The 26,208-nt window shown below is 36.2% G+C and overlaps 1 protein-coding gene across 1 annotated transcript in view; it reads right to left on the bottom strand.

Moving 5' to 3' along the window:
• The window catches only part of puf (ubiquitinyl hydrolase 1 puf), a 1,013,305-nt gene that overhangs the window by 488,716 nt on the left and 498,381 nt on the right, over positions 1-26,208 (bottom strand). Inside the window, exons 38-39 of the mRNA XM_090399560.1 lie at positions 20,060-20,125; positions 14,535-14,681 (exon numbers count right to left, since the gene is read on the bottom strand). Of these exons, the coding sequence (XP_090255686.1) occupies positions 14,535-14,681; positions 20,060-20,125 (213 nt within the window). The remainder of the gene's footprint in view (positions 1-14,534; positions 14,682-20,059; positions 20,126-26,208) is intronic.

Genomic DNA, 26,208 nt, shown 5'->3' with positions numbered 1-26,208 from the left:
AACATCAGAAAGGCCTGGATGAAGAACACAAATCTTATTTTTAAAGTCCAAAGTGTTTTTAATATAAGTTGAAGATCTTCACGTACAAGACAGTAAAGTAAAAAAATATTGTAATAACTGTAATCATGAATAAATAGAGGTAGTGGATGTTAGGAGTATACAAATCCAGAGCAAATATTGCTTAGTGATGCCCTTAAAAGTTGCTGACTTCAGACCATATTTGGACATCAGTGCAGGGTTTCTGGATTCCACTACCCCATTCCAACACTCTTTGAGCATATGGTGTCAGTGATACCTTTCAAGGGGATGCCAAACATACAGTGGAAATCCAGAACCTCCCTCACATTTGAGTTTTGCAGACTAGCTGCCAGATGGTATACAAGAGATAATATGAAGAGAATGAGTTTAGGATGCTTCCCAATCAGCTACTGCCATCTATGTTGTCAGATTGTGTCAGAAGGGAGGTAAGGCAGTTGTATGTGGGAAGAACTTCTTTCATTCTCTCTCTCTCTCTGTATGGCAACATATCTAAGAGTCTACTCCTCTTAGTATGTTCCACCTGCTCTTTTTCTCTTCAGTAAACAGTAACATGAGAATAAACTCTTCAAGTAGATATATGGTCACTGCAGTTAAAATGAAAAACAAACAGTTCTCAAAAAATCTTTCAAAACATTTAAAAAACCTTACAAAAAATTTCTTCCATATTCACTCAATATTTGCAGCATAAACACAATTTAAATGATGCACTGCTTAATTACTATAGATATTCAAACCTGATAGTCTGTTTTTGACTAAACCTAAATTACAGTTACAACTACAGTCCACCTTAGCTATCCATACTTTGTATAATTCTTTCCGTTGCAAGAGTGATAACTGTGCTTTCATATGGTCGGTTATTACTTTCAGAGAATGCCTAATCTTGAATCCCCCTCTTTCTGACTTTCTGTCTACTATTTCTTTACTCCAATATGTAACATTCATATATTGTCTCTACAACTCTTCCAATTCTGGAAATCATTCTAATCACTGACTTCTTCTCCTTGAAGTGTGGTTTCCTACACTTCAATTACTCTAACAGTGAAGTTAGAGTAATTGAAGTGAAGTACTTCCTTGGTGACTACAATGTCCAGAACTCAAATAGGCTCTCTTTTTCTCAATGCTGCTGACTAAGCTGGAAAGAAGCTGAGGTATTAGCTGTTAGCAATGACTAGCTAATAGAAACAGTAATATAATTTATTACCATTTCATGAGCATATCATTTATCATCCAAACTGAAGCATTTCTGAGAGTGGGGAAAGGGAGGGGGGGTGCTAAAATAATTAAAATTATATAACATTTTGAAATATTTATTCATTAACTTATGTTAGACCTATAAAATAGTTCTATGAGGGTGGTCTGAAAAGTTCTTGGCCTAACAATGAAAAAACGAATTTATAATTTCAAAATTATTTTTATTTTTCAACATAACCTCCCTTAGACTAATACATTTATTCCACCAATGCTCCAGCACCATTATCCTGTTCCTGTAGTAGTTCTCAGTAACATCTGCAAAATACCCCTTTACAGCTGCAACTACCTCTTGATTCAAAGAAAAAAACTGACCAGCAAAGAAGAGTTTTAGTTTTGGGAAGAGATAGAAATTAGAGGGAGCCAAATCTGGGGAATAGGGTGGATGTTCCAACAATTTATAGTGCAGATCCTATAATTTTCTCATTGCCAAAACACCTTTGTGGGCAGGTGCATTATCCTGATGAAAGATGATTTCTTCAGCAAACTGGGTCTTTTCTCACGAATTTTTTTCGTCTAGTCTGGTTAAAAGATCGGAATAATATTTCCCAGTTATTGTTTTACCCTTTTCAAGATAATTAATAAACAAAATGCCTTTAGCATCCCAAAACACTGATGTCATGACCTTTCCTGCTGATGGAACCGACTTTGTCTTCTTTGGCTCTGAACAACTGGCTTCTGTCCACTGTTTTGACTGCTGTTTGGATTCTGGTGTGTAATGGTGAATCCAAGTCTCATCCATAGTAATAAATTGATGTACAAAATCAGTTTTATTGATGTTAAAATGCTCCAAGCACTGTTGAGAGATTTTCATGCGAGTGCATTTTTGATCTGCTGTGAGCAAGTGCGGCACCCATCTTGCATAAAGCTTTTTCATTTGCAATTCTTCACGCAAAATATATCATCCATGTTCTTTTGAAATGCCTATATTCTCAGCAATTTCACGCACTTTGACTTGCCGGTCATCCAGTACCATATTGTGCACTTGATCAGTGATTTCTGGTGTTGTTACACTTTTTGGATGTCCTTCACATGGATCATCTTCAAGGCTGGTACAGCCATGTTTAAATTTGGCAGTCCATTTCTTAATTATCGAAAATGAAGGAGAAGAGTGCCCATAAACTTTTATGAACTTCGATTGAATTTCTTTTGCCATTAAACCTTCTTTTACAAGGAATTTTATAACTGCATGATACTCAATTTTATCCATTTCAAGGGATAAAATACAGACAACACTTTTGCTTCAGACAGCTGTAAAAACAAACTTGATAGAATGACTTGCAATTTCACATGGATGTTTATGACAGATGTACCAACTTAGGGAAAAAAAAAAACTTTGCCGATATTGTTGCCATCTATGGTTGAGGTTGAGAACTTTTCAGACCACCTTCGTATCAGAACTAATTTTAAAAATAAAATTAGTTCTAAAAATAAAGGCAACATACCTCCATGTACATAAAATCAAATAAAAACCTTCATTATATTGATTATCTAAACATTAAAAAATAACATAATTAGAATACTTGTTCTTGGTAAATATTCACATACTTTAATCAGCTTACTCAGTGTATCTCTCTCTCTCTCTAAAACAGTGTCACTAATATTTTTCTGAAGAATGTATTTTTTTTTTCAATATGATCTTATTATTTTTAATTTTATTATAAAATTGCCTCCAGTCATCTTCAAAGTTGCATTTTATGTTTAATAAATTTGAAATTACTGACAATTTCAGACTCTTCTCTACAGACCATAATAATTTTAATTAAGAAAATTGTCTATACAGCTGCTGAGGCACTTAGTACCTCAATGCCTGTAAAGGGTACCTGGTAAGCTCAGGGACAATTATACTAAATGGAGAATAATCTTTCTATTTATTTATCATTTTTTTTTATTGAAATGTGTAAATCTTTCAGCCAAATATTTTCAGAGGTATGTCTTTGCCTCCATTCAGAGTAGCTCTCGTCAACAAATAGAGACAACTCATCAGCAGTTGTCTCTATTTGTGATTCTTTTGATTTGTTCATCAAATTTAGATGCTGCAAAATCACAGGCCTTCTCAATTCCATTCAATTCTAGTAAAGAATATAAATTTATTTAATTTATTTCGAAGGAACTTCTATTTATAGAAAATAGAAGTTCCTTCGAAAGATTCTTCTTACAAGCTTCAATATTTCAAAGTACTATTGTAGAATTCCAAAATAAAATCTTGTACACCATTTGAACTAAAAAATAAAAACCGGGACAAATGCTAAACACCAGACAGGAAGCATAAACCAGGCCATACAGTCACCCTAGCAATGACTGAAAACAAACTATCCATCTACCAACCAATATATATATATATATACAGGGTGTTCGGGATAAATTTGACAGTTTCGTAAGGAAAAAGAAAATCTTCTTTGTATCTATTAAATTTAATGAATTGACAAAAAAACATTACAGGCAGAGTTAATTACAATACTATCAACAAGATTTACTCAAAATAACCACCATTAGCATCGATCACAGCTTCAATTCTGCTTCGGAACCTCGAACAAGCTGATGCTACAGTCTCCCTGGGAAGGGCCGCAAAAACTGTTTTAATTTTATCCATTAACTGGGCTTTTGTATTACTGGAAGTGCGATTGGTGTCTTTTTCAACTGCGCCCCATACAAAATAATCCATGGGGTTAAGGTCTGGGGAGTTTGGAGGCCAAACATTTGGACTGGTGAAGTCGTAGAAATTTTCAGACAACCATTTTTGACTTTTCCCAGAGGTGTGGCAAGGGGCCGAATCCTGCTGCCATACATACGGCCTACCATTGGCTACCCTTGTTATCCAGGGCTTGACTACAGTTAGCAACTCCACGAACAAAGCCCGAATTCCAATGCCAGGGTTCTTCAACACCTGTTCCTGCAGATTTGCGAGGAATTCTGCTGTACGAACGCAATCAGATCGCCTGCTAGGGTTCTTTCTTCTTGCTACATCCTCGTAGTCACCATTGCAAGTCTCTAGTTCATGCCTGATTGTTTTTACTGTATTCAGGGAGCATTGGGCAGCAGTCGTAATATCCTTATTTTGATGGCGGGCACGAATCATCATGATACAAGTTATTCTCTTCCATGATTCAGGTGGGTTCCAGCTATCCATCCTTTCTGACATCTTGTATATGAATGAAGAAGGGTCCAAACTTTTAAATGAAGAGAAGTGTGTGTTAATACATGTAACTTACGGAAAAATATAATTAATTATAAATATGTCAAATTTATCCCGAACACCCTGTATGTGTAGAAAGTATTTTCCCTTGGGTATAATAAATGTTAAAGATACCAAGCTATTTTAAACCTGGTTTTACTCCATTTCCCAAGTAAGAGTCTAGCTGACCCTGTACCTAGTGGAAGACCAAGGCAACTGAAGGTAAAAGTAGAATAAGCTCTGATCACTAATCTTAATATTTACCCTTAATGCAAAGCACATCTCCTGGAGGAGATGTATGATGCTTTGTATTAAAGGCAAGGGGCCACTACCCAGACCGGTTTCGATCTTTATTGAGGTCTCATCAGTGGCAGCCAGGCTAGAAATACCAAGATTTTAGTAATACAGAGCTTATAAGTATTTTACCAGAACAAGTTACCATAAGGTGTTTTAACCTTATTAAATAAAAATCTCAGGAGGAGATATAAATGTAGAAAGTATTTTACCTTGGGTATAATAAATGTTAAAGATACCAAGCTATTTTAAACCTGGTTTTTACTCCATTTCTCAAGTAAGCAAACAAACAAACAAGTCAAGTTTGCACCTGCAAGTGTTGCAAGTCTAGCTAACCCTGCACGTAGTGCACAAAAACTTGACTTGTTTGTCTGTTTGCTTACTTGGGAAATGGAGTGAAAACCAGATTTAAAATAGCTTGGTATCTTTAACATTTATTATACCCAAGGTAAAATACTTTCTACATTTATATCTCCTCCTGAGATTTTTATTTAATAAGGTTAAAACACCTTATGGTAACTTGTTCTGGTAAAATACTTATAAGCTCTGTATTACTAAAATCTTGGTATTTCTAGCCTGGCTGCCATTGATAAGACCTCAATAAAGATCGAAACCGGTCTGGGTAGTGGCCCCTTGCCTTTAATACAAAGCATCATACATCTCCTCCAGGAGATGTGCTTTGCATTAAAGGTAAATATTAAGATTAGTGATCAGAGCTTATTCTACTTTTACCATGAGTTGCCTTGGTCTTGCACTACATGCAGGGTCAGCTAGACTTGCAACACTTGCAGGCGCAAACTTGACTTGTTTATCTGTTTGCTTACTTAGGAAATGGAGTAACACCAGGTTTAAAATAGCTTGGTATCTTTAACATATATATATATATATATATATATATATGACAATCCTCAGCAGCCATCTAACAATCTGGATTGTTTCTTAGACAGTTCAAATTACACAGCTCACATGACCTGTCTTCTCTGTAACTCAGATCATAAGTTCAGGCAAGTTATCTCTATGCAATGTCCTTCCCTCAGCCATTCACAACCTTGCATTCTTTGACATTAAATGACAAATGAGAAGGTCCCCAAAGACGTTTACTAACCGTTTCAATGATCAGATTACTTTCACTTCTCCAGGTAAGTATACTTGCTGTTATCGTGTCACAGCAATTATCTGTGAATTAGGGCCTTTATTTGTTGTGTTCAACATCCCAATATTGAAGCAGTGAATTTCCAATATGTGTGCCTCCCCAAAAAAAATACTATACTGCACTGCACACTGCTTAAGATGAAATTGTCAGCATACCTGATACCTGCAATAAATCAAAAACAATTATTAACAAAGTTGTCTGACCATGCTCTTGCACAAATGGCATTATTGCTTTGATCCCTTGTAAATGTCACTGGGTGCAATTTCTGTCCATTTGTGCTTCTACCTCTTTCTCACCCAGAGGCCACTACTGTAATATTTGATCTAATCCTGTGGCTTCCTCTATTAAAAGGGTTACAGCTGATGAACAGTCTGCTTCCATGCCTCTCTATCTCTTGCTTCTGTAAGAGTCTTGTTCATCCAGTCTTTGATGTTGTCTTTCCATTGCAGTCAGGCTCTTCCTCTTCTTCCCTCCGCCATCCCCTGCAATATGATTCTGCAAATGTCTTGCAAACACCATTTTTCTTCTTTGGATACTAGCCATATAGTCTATATTCATCTTGAATCTTTTAAGAACCTCTTCATTGCTCACTCTTTCAGTCCAGCTAATATGATCCATTTTTCTCAAGCACCACATTTCAAACCCATTCAATTGGTCACTCATCTCCTTATTGATTGTCCAGGACTCACATCCATATGTCCCCATGCTCCAGATCATTGTCTTGAGGATTCTTACTTTTAACTGTTTGTTCAGATTTCTGTTTCCTAATACGTGACATATTTGGAAAAATGCTGCTTTTGCTTTTTTAATTGTTCTTAATTTCATAATTAGATTTATTGTCATCTGTTATCCAACTCCCAAGTATTCAAAACTTTTTACATTCTCTATTCTTTGTCCGTTCAAAATTATTTCCATTCCCATCATTTCCTTTCCTTGAAATCTTCATCACTTTTGAACGTTTATTTTCATATCTCTCATTTCCAACCCTGTTCAGTATATTCAAAATTCTTTGCAAATCTTCCTCTGTTTTGCTCATAGGTACAATATCATCTGCATATCTTATATTATTTATCAGATGTCCATTTATCTTTATTCCATCCTTCAGATCTTCCAAGGCCTCCCTCATCATCCATTCACTATAGACATTTAAAAGGAGTTGGGACATCCCACACCCTTTCTTATGGGGATCCATTCAGTATCCTCTCCTTCAAATCTAACCCTGGCTTCTTGAGTTTTATATATTCTGAACAACGGTCTGATAATTTTTCATCTATTCCTATTTAATGCAACACATCAAATAAAACAGAGTGATTAACATTATTGAAAGCTTTTTTTCGTAATTTTTTTGTAATCCACAAAGCATAGATATAAATCTTTATTGCACTCAATCATTCTTTCCCCCAATATCTGTAGTGTTGTAATAACTTCCCTGGTTTCCCCTGAAACCAAATTGTGCTTCATTTAATTCTATCTCTATCATCTGTTCCATTCTTCTATACATTATGTTGATTAGGACTTTTGCAACTTGGCTAATCAAGCTGACAGTTCTGTGCTCATTGCAATCCATCGTTCCTGTAGTCTTGGGAATAGGAATAAAAATAGATCTTGCAAAGTATTTAGGTATTCTATCCTCCTCCAGACTTCTATTAAAGATGATGGATAGAAGTTTTATTCCTTCCTTTCTTTCTCAATACCTTCAGCAGCTCTCCTTGAATATCATCCACTCCTGGAAATTTCCTATCCTTTATTCTTTTAATGGCTACTTCAGTTTCCCATTTCTTCATTTCTGGGGTATCATCATTTTCTATCTGATCGCATTCCAGATTATCTCCATAAAGTTCTGTTACATACTTCTTCCAACTTATCATTTTTTTTCATTTTTATCAAAGAAAATCTTTCCTTTTTCATCCTTCAAAGCACCATTTTTTGTCCTTCCATGAAATCAAGTTCAAGCCTTCATAGACATTTCTTATATCCTTTCTGTACCATTTTCCTCTATTTTCTTGCAGACCTGATTGAGCCAGTCTTCCTTTGCCTTTTTAGCCAAAATTTTTATTTGTTTATTGATCTCTTTATAACTGACTTGAGATTTGTCATTGTTCTTATTCTTCCATTTTCTTCTTTCGTCCATTTTTTTTCTATCACTTCCTCAGTAATCCTGGGCTTCCTTCCTCTTCTCTCTACTCACCCAGAAGACCTTTAGCACATTCGTTGATTTTCTCTCTTAAATCAGTCCAGATTACTTCCAGGGGGGCTATCAGTATCAATATTGCTGATAGTATTTTCTAGTTCAGCTTGATATTTCTCTCTGGTATATTTTCTTTTTAGTCCATCAATTCTTGTTTTTCTAGTTGAATTTTCTTTATTTACTCATTTTAATCTGATTTTTACTTTACTTGTGAGCATATTTTGATCACTCTGTAATCTGCTCCAGGATAAGTTTTTGCATTTTTAATTACATTTCTATATCTTGAGTTAATTAGTATGTAATCAATCTGATTTCTCATGTCCAGGTGCTCTCCAAGTATACAGCCTTCTCTCATGGTGTTGAAACCAGGTGTTAGTCACTATTAATTCGTGTCTTCTACAAAACTCCGCCAGTCTGTCTCCCCTTTCATTTCTTTCTCCCAAGCCCCAAGAGCCCACCAGACAATCCTCTCTTCCTTTCCCTATCTTTGCCTTCATATCTCCCATTACTATCAGTATTCTCTGTTATTTTTCACCTAAAGATGAAGTATACTCCTGGCATCATTCTTCTCCTCCAACTAATGCATAGATAACCAAGGCAAATAACCTCCAATTATCTCTGAAATATCGCATTACATGCCTCCTGTAGCCTTTGCCAAAAAAGACATCAGATCTTGAAAAACCTGAATACAAAAAATCTTCTGGTGCTGATGGTATCACCACAATTATGCTCAAGAAATGTGTTCCTGATCTAATTTCTGTCCTTTACCATCTCAGAACTATATTATACTCAGCTAGAATCTACCTCAAAACATAAAAGCAAACCAATACTCAGCTGATTGGGGAAAAAAAAAAAAAACAGGAGATACTTTGCACTTGCTGGGATCTTTACCTGTGGCTACTGCCATCAGTAAAGATTACCTACCTTGGTGGCAACTGAACAACCTCTAGAACCACTGGGGTAGCAAAACAAAGATTTCTTACCACTTTGCACCCAGAAGGAAAAGCATTTGTCACAGAAAACAGGTCAGTCAATTTTTATGCCTCATGTTAATATAGCAGCTAATTGAAATATCCTATCTTTGCCCAAAACAGTACTCTCACATAAGCCAATTACAGACTAATTAACACTGCAATAACTATCAATGTCAATACTTAAAAAAACGTAACTGTGATTTTTGTTACCAAAGAAAACACTCCTCTAGAAGAGTACATGAAGGCAATCATCAAAATTATTCTTGCAAAAAATTGATGCCTCCTACATGTATTTCATCCACACCTCATGGACACAAAGAATGTCGACATTGGTGCCCATCACCTGGAAACAGCTCCAATAGTACTGGCACCAACTAAATTAACAGTATCACATGTTTGGCCTGAAATTTCTCATCAACTCATCAGATCGATATTATCAAGATTCTGTCACTGAAAAAACCCACATACTGTCAGCAATCACAAAAGGCTGAATTTGCCCATATCAAAATTCTGAAGACAGACAATAATGCATTCTTCAAACAATGTTACCCTACACAACCTATCAAAGCTCATTTCATTTATGTCAACCTGACATAAATGAAATCATGTACAATTTCTACTTATCTGTATCATCACAGTGCTTTTTCTGTAATGAGGAAGGTCACATTAGGAAATCTGGAACAGATTTTCCAGGAGTGCAGACCAGTGGAACAGCACCTTAGATGAAGAAAATCAATCAGAGCACAGAAAAAAAATCAACTGAAAATCATCATGAATTTCAGAGCCTGAGAAAATCCTGACCTCCACAAGCAAAGTATCACAGCACATGGCACTAAAACAGAATGTAATTAGTGATCCCTCCAACAGAGATGGCCACGAAGAACAAATTATAAGCACTGCCCAGGTGCAGCAACCAGAATTACCATCCCATCCTCCCACTAATACAGAACTTCGTTCTAGAGAAGAAAATACTCAAGAACCTAGCCGTACTTTATACCTGCTGCCATCCATGAAGAAACATAGGTCCCAGAATGAGAAAACTACTTTCAAATGATGAACTACAAGAGGAAGATGCTGAGGGTGAACATCCCCACATTGAGGACACTTTAACCATGAAGCAACTGTCACCTTTCATATAAAAAGAGTGAGGATATCCTCATAAATAAACTACAGCCCTCAAATATACTACAAGAGTCACAGAACTCCCATCTCAACTTCAGGACCTACACTCTAAATTGAAATGCAAAAAAGAACTGAGCACAGGTGTAGGTGTACTACTTAATTAACGGGCTGCAAATAGCCTTTTCATAAACATAATGTCATTAAACATTTTGTTTCTCAATGCAAGAAGATGTGCCTCTGCCATATGCAGCAGAATAGTCCTTCACTGGGTACAGAAATAGCATGTAAACCTAACACTTTTGCAACAAACATATGATATCAACTCATCATTCAAATGAATTACGTTGCAGAATGATGAGATCACTCTATAACCCAAAATCACCATGGAGCAGGGGTGAGTTTAAAGCAACCCTCATCAATCTCCCTATAAACTAAAACTGATTGTAGACATAATAGGACATGTCTTGTATGCTCACATAAAATATTGACTTACCAAATCAGGATGCTCTGGCATCAGAAATCTTGGACTCCATATAAGACCATGCCATCTTTCCAGTATTAACCAAGAACATGTCACAATAGCTGAACACTAACTGCACTCCTGACAAGAAAAAGACAGGCTGCAATATACTGAACAACAGGCACCAACATCCAGATAAGAGGTCCTATGGCACATTTGCAAAAACACTGTTCCTCTGATTAAACATCTCTTTCTCTCATCCCTTCCTACAGCATGGATCATCAAGCTGCAATTTTCATATCTTCAGAAGCATCCAAATCAGGAAGCTTGATATCAGTCCTCACTTGTTTGAATGAGAGTAGAACTAATGAAAACATGGTAGCTCAGATAAAATCAGAAATAAAATCTATTACACAAATCTACAGTCATCAAAAAAAAAAGATAAACATCAGCATTTGACAATTTGAACAACAGCACCAGCATCTCTGAGAATCACAGTCCTTCAAGCCAAACAAAGACACTTAAAGTTACCAATGAAAGGCACCATAATGAACAGTTAAAATGAAGACCTAAAACCCATTAACCTCCATCACGAAAAAGCCATGAGTAGTTTAATGCATTTCTAAGAGCATTTGTCCTCTTATTATTGAAACAGTCAACCAGCTATACATGAATACACTTTTCTATTAAAAATAAACTATTGGATCAATTGCATTTTACCATACTCTAGAGAGATGGTAGAAGCTATGGTACAACATCTCATCAATTCCTATTAAGCTCCACAAATTACAAATCAGATCTTTGTCTCTTTTGCAATGTCCCATGTATCCTGAAACTTAGATATCTGGCCTATCCTGCAAACAAAGTGATTATCACCTATGTCCTGAATACTGTCTCTAGAACCTGTAATTACAAACACACAGTCAAGAAGACCACTGGTATCTACACCATACAGATAAGAAGAGAACACGCAACTTCTGTTTCATCCATGCCAAGGCCATTATCTACCTTAAACACTGCATAAAACTAGCTAAACAAAAGTCATGGGAAGACTTTGGTAAGAACATAGAAAATAAATATCAAGAAGGTGGCAAAATATTCTGGAGGTTGTTGAAGAAGCTCAGAAATGGAGGAAAGAGTGTTGTAAAAGGAATTAGAGATGATCAGGGCCGGTTCGAGAGTATCTGATGCCCCTAGGCAAAGAAAATTTAGCTGCCTCTATACACTGTCTCAATATGCCTTCTTATTGTCTCTATAAGACTTCAGGCTGCCCTGAAGTCTTAGCGCCCCTAGGCAATTGCCTAGGTTCACCTAATGATAAAATTGGCATAAAAACTGGAGAAAAATATATCCTTGAAGTATGGAGTAATGTAATCACTTCAAACTCAACATGCATGCAGTCAGAAATACATATCCATACTTGAAGTAGAAAAAGCCATCAAAGGCCTGAAATTTGGAAAGGCAGGATATCATCTACTCCTGAAATTCAGGAGTAGATGATATTCAACCAGAAATGCTCAAGTATAGAGGTATAAAAGACTTACAGTGACTGCACTGCATAGATCAGAAAGCCTGGACAATTCCGGATGATTGGAGTAGAGCTCTCATAGTACCCATATATAAAAAGGGAAATAAAACTGAATGTGAGAATTACAGAGATATTTCTCTACTGAATGTTTCTGGTAAGATTTACGCAGGTATACTTGAGAAACAGTTGAGAAGGAATGTGGAAGAAAAGCTTTTTGAAGAACAAACTGGATTCAGGCCAAATACAGGCTGCCAGGATCAGATTTTCACTTTACAACAAATAGTTGAAAAATCATGGGAATATAACAAAGATCTATATTTAAGTTTTGTAGAGCTGGAAAAGGCATATGACAAGGTGCCAAGAGAGAAGCTATTCAAAATTCTACAGTTATATGGTGTGTCAATGGGGCATTATATCAAGCAATACTTAGTCTTTATTTGAGTTGTAAGTCAGCAGTTAGAATTGAAGAAAGTAGAGAAAGATGGTTTAATGTTAAATCTGGTGTCAGACAAGGATGTACATGATCCCCTCTATTATTCATTATCTATATGGATCACATTATGAAGGAAAGTAGTATTAAACATGATATCAAAATTGGAGGTGTTAATCTCAGCTCTGCTTTATGAAGATAACATTATACTTCTAAATAAATCTGCAACAAGTCTGCAAGATTCCTGACTAAATTGAATAACTGTAATAGATATTGGTATGAAGGTCAGCATTAAAAAGACAAAGACAATGAAAATGGGCAGAAGCATTAAAAATATCAACTGCACTGGGAATGGAGAACCTGTAGAACAAGTAAAACATTTCAGCTACTTAGGCACGATTTTTAGTGAAGATGGTAAATTAAATATGGAAATAGACAAAAGAATCAACAAAGCTGGTATGGTAGGAAGTCCACTGAATAAATTTATATCGAATAAGAGAGAAATTAGTCAAAACAATAAATTAGCTGTATACAAGACAGTGTTCAAGCCAATTTTAACTTATGGATCTGAGAGCTGGGTCAGAAGTAAAACACTTGACCAAAGATTAGAGACTGCAGATATGAGAGTACTGAGAAAAATTAGGGGGCATGAACAGATGGCATCAATGGCAATATCATATTAAAAACGAGGGTATTAGGAAAGATCTTGACATTGTCAGCATCCAGGAATGCATTAGCAGAGCTAATCTCAGGTGGTAGGGTCACTAAAACAGAATGGGAAAATAAAGATTAGCAAAGCAAATGTTCTCTGCCAGGTTGGCAGGAAAAAGACCCAGAGGAAGACCAACACAAAGGTGGATTGATACAGTAAAAAGTGCCTTAGAAGACAGAAATATAAGATCTGATAACGTTGGAGTCTTGACAGGTAAGAGACTGATTTAGAGGAAAATTGTAGATAAGTAACGATAAATTTTTCATATAGTACTATCATATCCTGTACACCTCTTGAGGATACAGGATACATGGCAGGAATTTGATGATAATGATGATGAAAAATCACAAAGTCAAAGCAAAATCTCCTGTAGAACATACACAGGAAACAAAAAAGCAGACTTACCCTAAAATATCATTGTTACTACACAAAAAAAGCACTGTTGCTAAATTCACTGAAGAGTGGAACCCAACTGGTACACTTTTCTGAACTGCTAATGACAATATACTGACAATAAGTGAAAGACAGCTGAAAGCGATCTAGAACTGTAATGTTCCCACTGTTAAAAGAAAGAGTGATGCTTTTTTGTTATCATTGCCTCTGTAATATATTCCTGTAATATGTAAACAGTTTTTTTGTTGCCTTTCTTTGAAGTGTATATTTTACCGATACACTTGAAAAAGAGACTGTTTAAGAAAGCATCAAGGGTGTTGGGATGGAGAGGATTTTCAGCTGTTCAGGTTGGTAGGTATGTGATTTATTTCAGATCATATTATTAATAAGAAGTGTCCTCTACATCTTGGTAATTGCTGTTACTACAATGTAGATTATATTATTGCCACAATGTGGCCATAACATAATGCAACAAAAATTATCAATCTAATCTTTAAAAAAAATATACATGAAAAACCAACTTATTTCCAATGAGTTCTGAGCATTATTTTTTTATTTTTAGTTTTCATTTTAGAAGTGTTAATAAGAAATATTAAACAACATATTAGATGGAAATGAATCATTTCAAATAATGCTTATGTTACATCATTCACCACCCCTATTAGTTTTAAAAGTGGCCAATATCTGAAATCTGAAACTAGTAGGGGTGGTTACTACAGAGCCCAATGATAGAAAGTTAGTCTGAGTCCTGTCAGATTTCTAAACTAGTTAATCTACACCAACTATATATATTATATATATATATATATTATTATTACCAGCTGTGGTGTCATTTCCTCAAGTTTACTGATAAGATCTGTAAAGAATTCAGCCATATCTTTTTGTTCTCCTGTATTTAACGGTTGATGATCCATGGTATAAACCTTACAAAAACTGCGAGGATTGTATGCTTTTCTTTCACTTTCCTAAATATATAAAGAAAGAGCAGTGTCATTGTAGTGATGATAAATTAGTTCCAAATGTATGAAATTATAATTCTGTTTAAAGAAGAAAGAAAATGTTATTGAAGATTTAAAATATGGTATTGTGTGGAAAAGTTAAAAAAGAAAACAGGGAAACTAAATATAATAGTAAATCCCTGATTAATATTCTCACATGAAAATAATGGAGAAAAGATTGGTCCCACAGATCCAGAACTCATATTCCAACTCTTGCTCCATACTGCACTTCAAAAAAAATTAGACAGTTCCTCAAAAATCACAACATTCAATTGCTTCAGTGGCCAGGTAGCTCTCCTGACATTAACCCAGTAGAACATTTGTGGGCCATAGCAAAAAAGAAACTTGGAAAATTTAAATTTATATCACAATTTAAAATTAAATTGCGATACAAAGGATAACTTAATACAATCCTTTATACAAGTATGGTTTTGAGATACAGAAATAAGAAAAATGTGTTCTACATTGGTAGAGTCCATGCATAAATGAATTAATGAACTTAGAGAGGAGCACATATAAATTATTAGGTAAAGTTGGAGTTTAACTTTTGTACTTATTTTCTTGTGAGATTAAAAATTTTCTTTATAATGTGAGTGTTTGGATTAATTTGTTCGCTAATGTATGTAAGGATGATATTTTGGTTGGAACCAGGTGAACATTTCTAGGGATCATGATCTAACATCTACTCCAGCTGCCTTTTCACATTTCTGGTTTTCGGTGGTTTTTCTATTTCATGTATTGATATGTATTCCTGATTACATTCCTGTTCAGTGTTTTCTACCACTATACTGTTACTGCTTGTTTCATTTAACAATCTTTGAAAGTAATTACTCTAGATATCTACAGTATCTTTATCTTTAGTTTCCATGTGGCCTTTATCATTTAATTCATTATACAGTACCTCCATCAGGTTATTTTACTGCCTTTCCATGTGTATTTTCTGTGTTCTTACCAAAGTCTTCCCATGACTTTTGTTTAGTTAATTTACACAGTGCTTTACTTTTTAAAATGCTTCTCGGCATTCTCTAAGATCATAAGTCAACTTACTTGCTTATTAAGAACTTTTGATATGCTTTCTTCTTTTCCTTGACTGCCTCTTTAAGTTCCTGAGCCCACCATGGAATTCTCATCATTATCGTCATCATCCTTTCAGAGATTAAGGCCAAGTGGCCTGTTCATCTCTAATTCTGGTCTTAGACCATGGAATTCTGATATTTCTGTTCTTGCAGACAACCACACCACATGCCTCTCTGGCTGAATCAATCAATCAGGGTTTGCCAATGAATCTCCAATCTCTGAAAGCTCTTCAGCTTTGATTCATTTTACAACTTTCTTACACACCTTTCTTTTCAATATGAAATTCAATTTTATCCTGCTAAATGGTGATCATTTCCAATTTCAGATCCTCTGTACACGTCTTGTGTCCTGCACCAGTAGGAAAACATCACTATCAACAATAATCTGGTCATTCAGACTTTTCTTATTCCTTGCATCTTCTCTCCATGTGAATTTGTGCACATTCCTCCACTTAGCAAAACCTTTTGTCAGAGCATGGGCACAAATAATCACATTGCACAGTTCTCCATTCTTACGTTTGCCCACACCACTCTAGTTGATGTTGCCTGCCATTCAAGATTACTTTCTCATATTTAGTATTGAAAAATATAGCTACTCCTTTTCTAAGATTATTATTGGCTGAATATGACATGTGACTGTTGCTTAGAAAGATCTCGCATGTTTGTCTTCTTTGTTTCATTAATGCCAGTTATATCAATCAGGTGCTTATACATTGTTCTGCTAGTTCCATTTATTTTCCAAGTGCCTATATTGATGGTGCCAATTTTGAACTCTGCTGATTTTGAGTTGGGATTCATTCCAATAGATGACTTCTCACTGTTCTCCCTGATGAAAACAACTGTGGGCAATGTTTTACCAGGTGACACGCCAACCAGCATGAAATTCTGTCACATAGTACCATCAATTTTGCATTATGGTTTAAGCTAATAAGAATATAATTTGTCTAGCTAAATCCCAAACTGCCAGCCCAGCCTTGTTCATTCAGTATCCAATTAGATACCTAACAGTGTACCATGAGAAGGTAAGGATTGGACATTAGGTCAGAAGCCTTGGTCGGTTCTCCAAATTCCTTAAAATACTATGGGGAGGTCTCCTCCCACTTATCCAGCTTCGATCCTTGAGCACTCCAGGGTGGATACCAGCTAAGTATTATATAGTGTATATGATAAACAACCAGGGTCAGTTCAGGAACAAATCACTTGAAAACATAACTGGTGGCATTCAATCAGAAAAGTTTTTGATATTCAGGTTATTCAAGATTCTTCTGATGTCTTTCTGGCAGAAGGTCACAGTATTGCAATATTCTCCTAAACATATTCCCTCTTGAATATTCCCTAAACATATTCCCTCTTGACATCATTCTTCTCATCCAATTCCTCCATAGATGACAAAGGCAAATAATCTTCTTTGCCTGGAACATTTCATGCCTCCTGTGAATGATAAACAGGTGAAAGCAGAGAGCAAGACAAAAGCTGTACCCAACAGCTTTGTAAAAAAGGAACAAAACGCACAGCCAGTGTGAAGAGTTTCCTACATTTAGTCCTTTCAAAGTCATTCTTTAGTCTTAATCCTGCTAATAATGGTTTTGCAAGTGTTTGCAGACTTCAGTATAGACTGTCAACTGGAGTTTTTGTTTCAAGCCACTTACTATAAGCTGTTTTCTTTTTTAGATTGCTTTGGTACATTTTTTTTGGAAAATCATGGCTTGGAAATAGGTAAGAATTTTAAACAAAGTGGGAAATGAAGGTCTTTGTTCCAACATGGATAATTTCTGTAACAAGACCGCAATAAGTATCTGGATTCAGAGAATGGAAACAGTAGTCTAGTCACTGAAAGGAGGAGTAAAAGTCTCAGAGATCTTCCCGCTTGGAAATATTGTAGTGCAAAAGTACATGAGTATGTGAACAGCTCATAGGGAAGGGTGTTTCACTAGAGTTGGAAGTTGGTTGAGATCATGATCTGAAATACCAACAGGAATAGTCACCTGAACAGTGTACTTAGAAGGAGAACTGGTTAAGAAAAGATCTGGCATGTTAGGTGAGCAAAGAAGATTGTCAGTAATTCATGCTGGGAGATGAACAATTTGTTTTAGATGACTGATTTCAGTAAATACCTCCACTTCTCTTCCATCTTGGTGAATGGAACTGGATAAAGGGTGCTAGTGAGAGTTGTGGCCATTGCATCCTAGATGGGATTCAATTCCAGGTCTTCCCAGCTAATGGGTACTGTTGATACTCACTAAGAGACTGCACCAATCAAGGGAGGATTCTCGAAAATCGTGAAATGATTTGGTAACTATTGTACCTCTCCTTGAACACATGCATGTTCAGATGGGATTCAATTCCAGGTCTTTCCAGCTAATGGGCACTGTTGATACTCACTAAGAGACTGCACCAATCAAGGGAGGATTCTTGAAAATCGTGAAATGATTTGGTAACTATTGTACCTCTCCTTGAACACATACACCAAACATGCACTTAGAATGTCCACTGGCAGTTTAATTCTCACCTCAAGTCATGAAAAGAATCTCTACCTCACATGCTTCCTGATCACACCCTTACTCAGCTTCAAAGGATGATCTTGAGTTCTTTCCCAACCTCCATCTGTATCTATATGGTGAGATCCCATTTCCATCTTATCCGTTCTAGTTTCTTATGCAAAGTTCCAGCATGAGAGAACCAGTTCCTTGGTTAATTAGTGCTGGACCTTTTGACTGTTTCCTCCATGGAACTCAAGTCACCATATCAGAGATATGGTAATTCACATGCGGTCTTAAAGGACTTGTAGAGTGGGAATATTTTCCCATTTTACTTTCTTATTTCTACTTGTCGTACTTTTCAGCATTGCAGTTATCTGATGAGATTTGTAACCAAGTTAGCAATGTAGCCCCCCCACCTCCCACAAAAAAAAAAAAAAAAAAAAAAAAAAAAAAAAAAAAAAAAATCTATAGCTTCATCAACCATTTATAGCCAATTCCCATTAACATAATACTCGGTCTACAATGCCTCCAGTTCAAAATGCATAACCATGCAATTAGCAATACTCATAGTACATATACTTTCCTACAAAATTCCCACATGATTTACCACATTTAAACTGCATGATCACTTTTGCCAACTGGGAGCATAACATTTAGCACTTAGTTATTATTACCAGATCTAATATCCTTACATCACAAGCCTTTCCTATAACTTGACAGCCCTTCTTGTATCCATAAAATTAATCTGTTTAAGTTCTCTTCAGTTGACCTCATTCTATAATAGCACCCAACTATGTATTTTGTCCAGCAAACATCATTGCTTTAAAAAGCCTCAACCCTTTGGTTAATGTACTCATAATATTGATGTCCTTCCCAACCTCTCCTCTAGATAGCTGCAATGCAGAAGGAATCATCAGTATTACCCCTCCATTCTTATTCTGCTCATCTTCTATAAATGCAGTGTACTCATTGCATTTCATCCTTGTAAGGATATCATCTTCTGTAAAATCACCAATGACAACAAGTTTTCGTTCATGTGTATTTGCAAATAATTATAATTCCCCACCTTTACTCCTGATATTTCTTATATAAGCAAACATGCACAATAACCAACCACCAACCTGATAAAAATTAAAGCAACTCTTAAAATCTGACTTACTCAAATAAGGAGCCCAAGATTCTATATTCCAGAATCTTGGGATGCTTATTCTAAATTCCATTTCTCACTACTGTTGTCACCACTTTTCCTGTTTGACAAAACTAGTCCAAGTGTTTCTGGATTATCCATTCTATACTATTATTCCCTGTCTTACTCACTATGTCATTACAATCACAAATGTCTATCACACATATTAATATGCATGTTCAAGCCATCTTGAATCTCCTTACCCATCTTACAATTCTGTTTCCTATCATGGCATCTGACACTTAACTACTCCTGCTGAGAACATCCCTAACGGTATCTATTTCGAAAACTGTTCTTTAAAATAAGAAATCCAAATATTAACACAATTAAATTAAGAAGGTATTATACATAAACGTGTATGTGTGTTTAATTAGTTTTATTGGGATACTAGAAGTTTTGAATTGATAATAATTGAAGCACAATACACTATTAACATGAAATTTTAATATACAAAAAAGTTCATTCATGCACCATAAACCAACCAACTTCAAGATGAAATGTAAATCCATTTATTTCAAGATGAAATAAACTATTTAATAAAACTAAAAATAATCATAAGCAAATAAGTTAATATAACATGTAGCTATAAGCATTTTTACTTACTAGAAGGTAAGCAAACATTCTTTGGAGTTCTTTTAATGTGTTTTCATGTTTACTTTCTGAATTCATCTGCTGAACAAAAAATAGTTGCAATGTTAATTAAAAATAAAAGCACTTATACAATATTTTATGCATTATATTTACTTAACTCCTCATAAGCAACTGCCATTATTGCATAAAAAAAGGAATAAAATAATAAATTTTTTAAATATAAATTTGGTTTATTCAGCTGTTACAAATAAAACTTGTGCTAAATGCTAGAATTACTAGATCTCCCATGAAAACTGAAAGTCTCACACACACACACACACACACACACACACACACACACACACACACACACACACACACACACACACACACACACACAGGTGTATCTCAATTATCTGACCTTCAAAAAAAAATACCTTCAATTATTATTATTATTATTATTATTACTACAATGGGCTACTCCAGGGAGTCCTTAGACTCATCGAGGGAGGCCCTAAACATCATGTTCACACAACTGTTCAACATTCTCACAGTATCTATCATACCTTGCCTTGAACTCGCTCACTGTCATGGCACCCACAACAGACTCTGGCAGCTTATTCCACTCATCTTCCATGGGTGTCCCCTAGTTCTCCCATCACCAGTCCTGATCTCAAAAATATCCTCTGAATTAATCCTATAGAATCCTTTTAGCAATTCGAATGTCTCAATCATATCTCCCCTCTTCTGCCTATCAACCAGTTTCTGCAACCCACAAATCTTCAACCTGTTCTCATATGGTTCATTCCACACACCTGCTATCATCTTAGTCACTCGCCTCTGGATCCTCTCCACCTCCTCCCCATCAAGAAGGAACCGAGGTGACCAAATCTGGGCACAGTAGTCGAGATGAGGTCTTATCAGGGCTCGGTACAGAGGTACAATAACTTGCTTGTCTCTGCTCGTCAAGGTATTTTTCAACAACCAAGTGAGTTGATGAGCTGATTTAGCTACTTTCGCAATGTGCCCCCTAAACTTCATCTCCCTATCCACCAACACTCCCAAGTCCCTGGCCTCATCAATCTCTTGGAGTACAGTTCCACCAATGTGGTATACTGCTGCTAATCTTTTCACTCCGAAATGCATAACCTTACATTTTGTCACATTAAATTGACATCCATTCTCCTTAGTCCAGAACTCCAATCGATCTAAGTCATCTTGCAAGACTTTGACATCTTCTGCATTCACTATCGCCCTACCCAACTTTGCATCATCAGCGAACAAATGAACTGTCCCACTTAAGACCCTTCCCTATATCGTTAATGAACAGATTAAACAGCAGTGGTCCAAGAACAGAACCCTGTGGCACACCACTAGTCACAGACCATCTTTTGGACTCTACTCCTGAATAAACTACTCTTTGATATCTCTCCATCAACCACCCAGCTATCCATCTCACCAACCCTATATCCATTCCCATATGTTGTAGTTTACGGATTAGAATTCCATGTGGTATCCTGTCAAATGCCTTTGCCAGGTCCAGCAGTATCACTGTAAACCCATTTCCCTTATCCAGTTCAGCCGTCACCTTGTTATAAAACTTGAGCAAGTTACTGAGGCATGATCTACCCTTCACAAAGCCATGCTGTCCTCTGTACAGTATCTCATTTTCATCAATCCATTCCTGTATTTTTCCCTTGACTACTTTCTCCAAGACCTTGACAACGACTCCTGATATGCTGATCGGTCGGTAATTTGCAACCATAGTCTTGGATCCTCCTTTATGCAGTGAAACTATTTTCCCCTCTTTCCACGCCTTCAGGACTAAGCCAGACCCAAGACTCAGATTAAACAACATGGTCAAGGGCACTGATAATTCCTTAGCCGCTTCATGCAAGACCCGTGCCGGTATACCATCCAATCCCACAGATGTATTCACATTAAGGTTCTGTAATAGACTATTAACCTCCACTTCATTCATCACAATTCCCGTATAAACTAATGGTTCCTTCATTTTTTCAACGTCACCACTTGGATGATATACTTTTGCAAAGTGCGCGCTCAGTAACTCCACTATATCGACTGGTTCAGTGAACTCTTTACCATCGTCATTCCTTAAAATTATTTTGCCATGTACAGTTTTTTTCTTGCTTGCAGTATATTGAAAGAACTGTTTGGGATTCTCTTTTGCTTGCATAGCTAGTTTCCTTTCATAATCGGCTTTTGCTGTTTTTACCACACTCGTTACCCTTCTGGCCTGCACTTTATACCGTTCGTGTGCCTGCAGGTCACCCCTTTCTTTAAATTCCCTCCATAGTTGTTTCTTTTTTGGCAGCTCAAGCTTAATGGTGTTATTCATCCATTTAACCCCTACTTGTTTCACTATTCAGACCTTAGGTATACAATCAGCCATAACCTCCTGTAAATGCTCTTTGACCACTTCCCATGCTCTATCGACGTTCAGCCCTTGCAGTTGTACATGCCATGGCACTGATCCAAGCAATCTCCTAAGTTTGTCATACTTGCCAGCACGGTAATTCCACATATACCCTGTCTTAATCACAAATTGCACACCTTTAGCCACCTCCCAGGTCAAGACCTTATGATCACTCTCACCAATAGGTGGCAACATGGTCATATTCGTTACAGTCAAATTTTGAGATGCAATTACCAGGTCAAGCACTCTCACACCCCTAGTATTTTCAATTACATGCTGTTTCAGATAGTTATCCCTTAATAATTGAATAAAATCCATTTCCTTCCTCACATGTGTCCTCTCCTCCTTCCAATCAATGTTACCATAGTTGAAATCCCCCATAATAATTACCCTCCTTCCATTCATTTCATCAATTTCCCTATGCATACTATCTCCACCATCTATTCCATCACCTGGTCTATATCAGCACCCAACTGTATATTTTATTCTGCCAGTGTCAATCTCACACCAAATAGCCTCAAATGAGCTCCTTTCACTATCCTGCAATACAACTTCAATTCTCCTTGGCTGCAGTTCATCAGCTATCATCAATAACACCCCTCCCCCAATTTTATTCTCTCTGTCCCTCCTAAACATACTATAACCTACACATTCTATCCCACTAACTATATCATCTTCCGTCAGCCATGTTTCACTCCAATAACCTGTGGCCAGGAAGAGCCAATCAAGGCCAAAAATTCTTCTTTCTTGTTCCTAATACTCCTGGCATTAGTATACATGAATTGCAGTGATCCCTTTGTCCCACCCCTATCTTGATGCGTTATTCTAAATGTCCCATTCCCATTTTTTGTCCTTAGTGCTGGCTCAGGTACATTATATACATTTTTACACTCAACTGTCTCACTGATGTCTGGATATCCACTTCCCCCCCTCCTTGGTAGTTCTAGTTTCCCTGGTTCTGCACATCCATTTTCACTTCATTCAGCAACACTTTTTCCAGTCTCCGCACACCAAGTCCATTCAAATGCAGGCCATCCATCTTGTATAAGTCCTTTCGCCCATCAAACTCATTCCACACATCCAAGAATTCCACACCAACCGTCCGCATAACCTGCGCATAATGTCATTTGCGATTATGGCCCTCCTTCTAAACTCCTCTCTGTCATACCGCGGTAACAGACTCACCATTCTAACTCTGTCACTCTTTTCTTTCGCTACCTTTAACAATACTTTCGAGTCCTCTCTCATAAAAAATTTATCACCTTTCAATTCATTCGTACCTGCCACAATTATTAATTCTTTCACCCTCTGTTTTTGCACTCTAATACTCTCACTTACATCCTTAAATTTCGCACCCGGTAAGTACAATTAATCTACCTTTAATAGAATAGTATATCAACCAACTTCTAGTACAGCACTATGTAACCTTCAGTTACTCCCCCCCACACACACACCAGTTATACAGCTCACAAAATGAATGTCCCTTTATGATCAGATAATTGAGGGATTACTATGTATACATATCTGGCAGGAAAGGTGGGGGGGGGGGGTATATCTTCAGAAGAATCTTAATACTTTTCCTCTAGAATTTAGCACAGGCCTGAATTTGGAGGACAATTTTCATGTATTATTTAAAAGACACCTCCAGGCAGTGGTAACAACATATCTCTAATTATTTAACTGTTAATTGAAACTATACAGTTCTGATTACTGTGCAATATTTTTGAGCTTATGTTGAAATATTTTGCAGTGAGATTATCACATTCAACTCTTACTCATATTTCTAATCCCTGTTCCAGTTGGTAATTATTCAAGTATAAACTATTCACCTTCTCAACCATTGCTATTATGAAAATATAACAGAGAGGGATATTAAAGTTTTGGCAGGGAGAGCAAACTAATAGGTAGTAAAAAGAGACTAAAAGAAATAAAATGCAATTTGGCAAAAGATTTAACAACTCATATTAGGCCATACACAATTTACATGTAGTGGATAGCCTTTATTTAATAGTTTTCAAAATAATTTATTTAATATGCCAATAAATAAACAGCACTGCATCTTTCAGACAAAAGCTAAAAAAAAAAAAAAAAATAGCTACTTTGCTACCTGGGAGGAAGAAGCCCTGTATTCTTCAAAATTCTAGTATAAATGACTACAACTACAAATGCTCAACACTAGTTTTGATATACCAACAGGTACTTTGTCAGGAGTATGCTTATTTCTGATAACAGTAAATAGCTAAAAATGTAAAAGTATCATAAAAAACAGAATACAAAAAATGAAAAATTAAACAATGAATGTATGAAAGTGGGTGTACCAGCTGGTACTGCCACTCACTACTAGCTAAGGTCTGCAAATGTGAAATTCTTAATGAATGAAGACCAAACTTGGTGCAGGATAATGGCTTGGTTCTTAGCGTATTGAATGGGAATGCACAGTATTTCAGAAGGTTCTTTAAATTTTAAGATGAAACAATTATGTTCAATAAACAGCATTTTTGTTTTTATGATAAAGTATGAGATTGCCCTCATTGGTTGTGTGAAAAGCTAAACCAGATTTATGTTTTCTTTTTCTTTTCAATATCTTTAAAATATTCTGACATGGATTTCTTTGCAATGTTCCTACTGACCAATAGCAAATGCCACACAAACACAGATTCCTGTAGGCACCTAGATTTTTAAAGATAGGATGAACAGATTTCAGAGGCTGTAAGAATCTAGATATCTAGATATCTTGTAGTGGAGTGAACGCCACTTTTCTGACATGACTTGAGAAATTTTGTCCATAACAACATAGCTGTAAGGAAGGGTGATGGCCTTTGATTTGAAGTGTTGTTTATATCTGTTGATGCTTTTTTTTTTGGGGGGGGGGGGGGGACAGCTAAGCACAAAAAACTGTGTCTAGTTTGTTTCTGCTAGGCACAAAACATAACTTTTGTGCCTAGCAGCAAACTATTAAGCCTTTTTAGTGGTATATTCATACTGAAAAAAAATAACAATTGAGACAAAAACTCATCCTCATCTATTGGTCAAACAATATGTTATCATAAATTTTCAATTTTATAATCAATTCCTAATGTGTACAGAATATTATGATAATACTACATAATTAAGTTTATATTATTACTGCCTTCTTATTAATAATTTTTATCTAAATTATTCTATTATTTAACAGGTCTCCACCATTTCCACATTTTGGTCTTCTAAGATGATATTAATTGTTCCAGAACTCATCTTTCTCCTCTGTACAGCAGAGGAGAAAGATGAGTTCTGGAACATGCTAGATGAAGAAATGAGGGAAATGGAAGAAAATGAGATCGTGATTGTCAGAGGAGACTTGAACGGACACATAGGAAGACAGAATAGGGATTGTAAAAGGGTGCATGGCGGCCATGGAGTGGGAATGATGAACCAGGAAGGAGAGAGGATTGTGGACTTCACAGTAGCATTTGATCTGACAATTGCGAACTCGTTTTTCTGCAAAAGGGAAGAACATTTGATAACATTAGAAGTGGTAACAACAGTTCACAGATTGACTACATTTTGACTAGAAGAAAACATCTTAAGGAAGTGACAAATTGTAAGGTAATCCCAACAGATCAAGTGGCACAGCAACACCGGCTGCTGTGTGCAGACTTTAAAATAAGGACAAAGATAAAAAAACTGGAAGCCATGGGATGAAAACAATTAAGTGGTTTTGCTTAAAAGAAGAGAGTGTGAGGAACCATTTTAGGGAGAGGGTGTT

Source organism: Typopeltis vanoorti, chromosome 10 (assembly GCF_054136105.1).
Source record: "Typopeltis vanoorti isolate ZY-2024b chromosome 10, IOZ_Tvanoo_1.0, whole genome shotgun sequence".
Classification (NCBI taxonomy): domain Eukaryota; kingdom Metazoa; phylum Arthropoda; class Arachnida; order Uropygi; family Thelyphonidae; genus Typopeltis; species Typopeltis vanoorti.
The sequence above is the reverse complement of the archived record's forward strand: the minus strand, read 5'-3'. Positions and strand labels throughout refer to the sequence as shown.